The sequence below is a fragment of the Penaeus chinensis genome, chromosome 3 (assembly GCF_019202785.1).
Source record: "Penaeus chinensis breed Huanghai No. 1 chromosome 3, ASM1920278v2, whole genome shotgun sequence".
NCBI lineage: Eukaryota > Metazoa > Arthropoda > Malacostraca > Decapoda > Penaeidae > Penaeus > Penaeus chinensis.
The window spans coordinates 9,762,361-9,767,360 of NC_061821.1; the positions used below are offsets into that span (position 1 = coordinate 9,762,361).

General features: G+C 37.0%; 1 protein-coding gene across 1 annotated transcript in view; it reads left to right on the forward strand.

Annotated features, from left to right (window-relative positions):
- LOC125041866 (sodium/myo-inositol cotransporter 2-like) overlaps nt 1–5,000 on the forward strand; it is a 55,463-nt gene that overhangs the window by 23,969 nt on the left and 26,494 nt on the right. Inside the window, exons 8-11 of the mRNA XM_047637237.1 lie at nt 1,713–1,821; nt 2,518–2,803; nt 3,787–3,955; nt 4,080–4,199. Coding sequence (XP_047493193.1) covers nt 1,713–1,821; nt 2,518–2,803; nt 3,787–3,955; nt 4,080–4,199 — 684 coding nt within the window. The remainder of the gene's footprint in view (nt 1–1,712; nt 1,822–2,517; nt 2,804–3,786; nt 3,956–4,079; nt 4,200–5,000) is intronic.

Genomic DNA, 5,000 nt, shown 5'->3' on the forward strand with positions numbered 1-5,000 from the left:
AGGAGAGAAGTCTACCAACCTGTAGACACTAGACTTCAGGGTGTCCATAGTGTAAAATCCAGTACAACTTTCTCTGAACACCTGATTTATTGTTCAAAGTTATTAACTTATGGGGATATGCCTGGAAGAGCACCAGCTTCAACAAGGATGCCATTTCCATGTGCAGCAACCTAACTCTTGTCCAACTTGGCTGGTGGTACAGGGTATCTTAGAGAAAATTGAAAATTTTGAAAATATTAAAAAAAAAAACATAATCTCTTGTTACTTATTGTTGTAGACCATCTGGAAAAAGTGTATGGAGTCTCCTCAACAAAAAAGTCTACTATCTTGATACAGCATAACAAGTGACAGATATAGACCTCAGTAATTGGCAAAATAGCAAAAAATGTGAATGCAGAATAAGAGCTAACAGCACTGCAAAGAGGAAACAAGGAGTCTTGATATTTTTATGAGTGTTTGTGTGAGCCTGTCCTACAGGCCACACACCAGGCAGAGAGACACCATTTAAATAAACCTAATGCCACATTTTTGGTCCACACACAAGCCACAAGGCACCCTGATCCAATGGGCTAATTGATTAACTGATTTGTGGGGTGGTATTATATGTTGCTGTATTATTTACAATATACCACTGTTGGTGCTAAGCTTTAGTAGGCATAAAAGTTTCCAGTAGGGTTTACCTTTTGCACTGACTGACCACAAGTTCTCTTCCTTACTCTTTTTTATGCAAACATTCTTTTAATCTTGTTCTTAGAATCTAATTCAAATTGTTATAATTTCAGTCTTATTTTTTAATTAAAGGGCAGTGTTCGAGGGACTGAGAGTAAAGAATAGGTGAATAATGGTGTCTTAGGTTTTAGGTGTTGATGATGGTAAGATAGCTTAGCACATGTGCATGAATAACTGCATTGAAGTATGTAGAATTAGGGGAGGAAGGGGTGCAGTTGCTGTAGAAGTTAGGAGGGAGACATACGGTATACTGAAAAGTTCATTTTGCAAGTGCCAAACGTCTGAACGAACATGTTACTTGGAATCATAATATGCCAATATATGATAGGACACACCAACCATTAAATAAGTAAATTACTTTGTGAAATAGAACACAACTTGGCAAAACATGCATCATATTTTACTCAGTAGATGCTGTGAGGTTGCTAGATCTGTTAGTTATTCTGGAAATGTTGCATTTTTCTCTCTGATACACTTACTGTAGGTCAAAGTCTTATGCTGACTTTTGCAATGGCCATATGTTTGTAAAATGTCATTTGATTCAATGATTATATGCTCAGTGCCAGCTACAGCACAACATACAGTAGTGGTTCGTGGCAAAATCACCTATTACATTGTTACCAAGTGTGAAGAATCCCTGCAAGGGAAAATGCTGACTATGTTGTAAACCTTTCATTTGACCCAAATATATTTGCATTACAACCACACAAAGTTAGTCATACATATGATGCACTCAAATACAAATACAGGTATGTCTATTCACACATACAGACACTCATGCTTGCATGCATGTTTGCAAACACACACACACACACACACACACACACACACACACACACACACACACACACACACACACACACACACACACACACACACACACAAACACATAAAAACACATACAAACACATACAAACTGTGAATGTTATCTATACATTATTAACTGTTTTTCTATAAATTTTTCCTTTTTCTTTACATTGTAGATGATGGTGCAACGAGTGATGGCAGCCAAAAGTTTATCACATGCCAAAGGAGGAACAATATTTGCTGGCTATGTCAAGCTTTTACCTTTATTTATTATGGTTCTTCCAGGTAAGACAACTTGCTTTTTTTATTCTCTCTCTCTCTCTCTCTCTCTCTCTCTCTCTCTCTCTCTCTCTCTCTCTCTCTCTCTCTCTCTCTCTCTCTCTCTCTCTCTCTCTCTCTCTCTGCTCTCTCTCTCTCTCTCTGTTGCTCTTTCTCTCTCTCTGTTGCTCTCTCTCTCTCTCTGTTGCTCTCTCTCTCTCTCTCTCTTGCTCTTTCTCTCTCTCTGTTGCTCTTCTCTCTCTCTCTTCTCTCTCTCTCTCTCTCTCTCTCTCTCTCTCTCTCTCTCTCTCTCTCTCTCTCTCTCTCTCTCTCTCTCTCTCTCTCTCTCTCTCTCTCTCTCTCTCTCTCTCTCTCTCTCTCTCTCTCTCTCTCTCTCTCTCTCTCTCTCTTTCTCTCTCTTTCTCTCTCTCTCTCTCTCTCTCTCTCTCTCTCTCTCTCTCTCTCTCTCTCTCTCTCTATCTATCTCTCTCTCTCTCTCTCTCTCTCTCTCTCTCTCTCTCTCTCTCTCTCTCTCTCTCTCTCTCTCTCTCTCTCTCTCTCTCTCTCTCTCTGTTGCTCTCTCACTCTCTCTGTGTCTGTCTGTCTGTCTTTTGTATTTGTCTAAAAATAGACAAAGTAGATCTCAATCTAAGGATAGATATTTGTTGATAGATACCCATAACTGTAACACTGCCAGTATCCTAATGAGTTTTAATTTTTCAGGCATGATAGCTCGTGTCTTATTCCCAAATGAAGTTGGTTGTGTAGACCCAGATGAGTGCTACAAATTTTGCAACTCTCGTATCTCTTGCTCCAATTCTGCATACCCAAAGCTGGTTCTAGAGTATATGCCAAGTGGTGCCCGAGGCGTCATGCTCTCTGTTATGCTCTCTGCCCTCATGAGCGATCTTACTTCTATATTCAACTCTGCATCGACACTGTTTACCATGGATATGTGGAGTATTTACAGACCAAGGGCCAAACAGAGAGAGCAACTTTTGGTTGGAAGGTAAGAAGGCTTCATTATACCTGGATATATGCTTTTACTAATTATATAATGTACATAATTGTACTTACTGCTGCAGTCAGTATACCTATGATGACAGGTGATTTTTTATTTTTGCAAAGAGAGCATTTCAGGAAAGAGATCCAATGCCTTAATGACAGCTGTGATACAATAGAAAATACAGTCCAGTCTCATCTTTGATATGAAATTCTTTAGCTAGCTCTTTGCAGAGTCAGTCATAAGTAGTAATTTAGAAATCACAGTTAAAGTGCAAGTACTTCTTCTGTTGGAAGGATTTCAAACTTCTCTTCTACCAGATATAAAAATAGTAATAAGTTGAGTTTTAGGCTGCATCAGAATCTTGGACATGATTTATTTATAGATGTATATGGATTAGTATATTTATACTTGCTGCTTATTAACAAGAGAATATAACCTTTGTGTTTTCTTGAGGGATGATTCTATAATTAGAGTATATCTCTATGGTTATTGGAAATAATGTCATGAATATATTAGGTCAGAACCTTTGGTAACATATTTTATATGTTTTGTGTGAAACAAGTTTCAAGTAAAGGACGAATGATTTCTGGATAAATAATTTCAATTCTGACAAAACTTTGCTTTCTAACTGTATTTGAGTATATGAAGTCCATTGCAACATTTTAGCTGTGTATTCTTGAAAGCAGAGGAAACAACAAGTAACATCTTTGTGAATTTTCTTGTTATAAGGTATGTAATGTGTTGATTATACTGCTTGAGTTCTAGCCAACCTCCACCAAGGTTTTGCCTCAAGAAGGCATGTGCAACTTCATTTCTTATTCTTTTCTTTCAATATTTCCTTTCTCTCTTTGTGTATTGTGGGCACTCGTTAAGATCATGTGTCACACCACACCCAATGTTGATTTTTCAGAAGTCTGAAAGATTGGCGCATTTTTGTCTTTAATAGTAACATATAATACATATTTGTAATTTAATTTTTTTTCCAGGATCTTTATTGTGTTTCTTGTAGTGATTTCTATTATATGGATCCCAGTGATAGAGCAGACGCAGGGGGGCCAGTTATACATCTACATACAGGCCATAGCTGCTTACCTTGCACCACCCATTGCTGCTATCTACTGCATGGCCATTGTGTGGAGACGAATGAATGAAAAAGTAAGGACCTTATATTGCATCTAATTATCAAGTTTGATATTTCTTTTTATACAGTAAATTGAAGAAAGTATTTCAACAGGGTCAGTATAACACTGCCTAATCTTGGATTCCCTTATCTTCACAGGGTGCATTTTGGGGCCTCATGAGTGGCTTTGTGGTGGGAATGATACGCATGAGTTTGGATTTTTACTATGGCGAACCACCATGCAATGAAGAAGATAATCGACCATTCATTGTTGCTAAAGTAAGTTTCCTGCACAAAAAGGTACTACTCGTTTATTACTTAAGTCAAGTGATTTGTTACTTGTATGATGTTTCTTCATTTGATAATATGTAGAGAAAATGTTCTATTTTGTAATGAATGTTTTACCCAAAATTATTACCGAGGGTATGATTTTGTATCCTAATAAGTCTCAGATTATGTGATCTTACTAAATTACTATATAAGCTTAGTAATGAAAAGAACTGTAGTATTTTTATCATAAAAGCTTCTCCTCTCATATCCCTGGGGTGGAAAGTTTTTATATGCTGTCAAATAGGAACTAAAGATCTAAATGTCACACAGTAAAATTTCATATTGCGCTTCAAAAATATGAAATTTTATCATCCTTTACTACACCTGCTTTAGTAGCCCCTCTCCCCATTACTTAGCTGGGAGGGTGTAGTAGTGGAACTGGGGTTTTAAATTAGTACTGGTTTTACATACAAGTGTTGTTAGTAATATGAGAAGTAAGAGCAGAGATAGGATAGTAAAAATTCATCCTCCGGTTCTCTCCAGAAGTGTCTTTGTGTATTCGATGTCATTCATGTTTCTATGGATGTAAGTAATTAATTATACTTTAGGCTTTATAGGCCCTACACTATTTCTGAGGTGGTTCTCTCTTTCCTCAGATCTCAAATATTTTTGGTAAAGGGAAATATACCCTCTATTTAATAAGAGAGTTTCAGAAGAAAGCTAATGAGAGAAAAATAGTACAGTAACCAGCAGGAGATATTTAGATAGATAAATATCTATTTAAATATCTGTATGAGGGGGAAAACACTG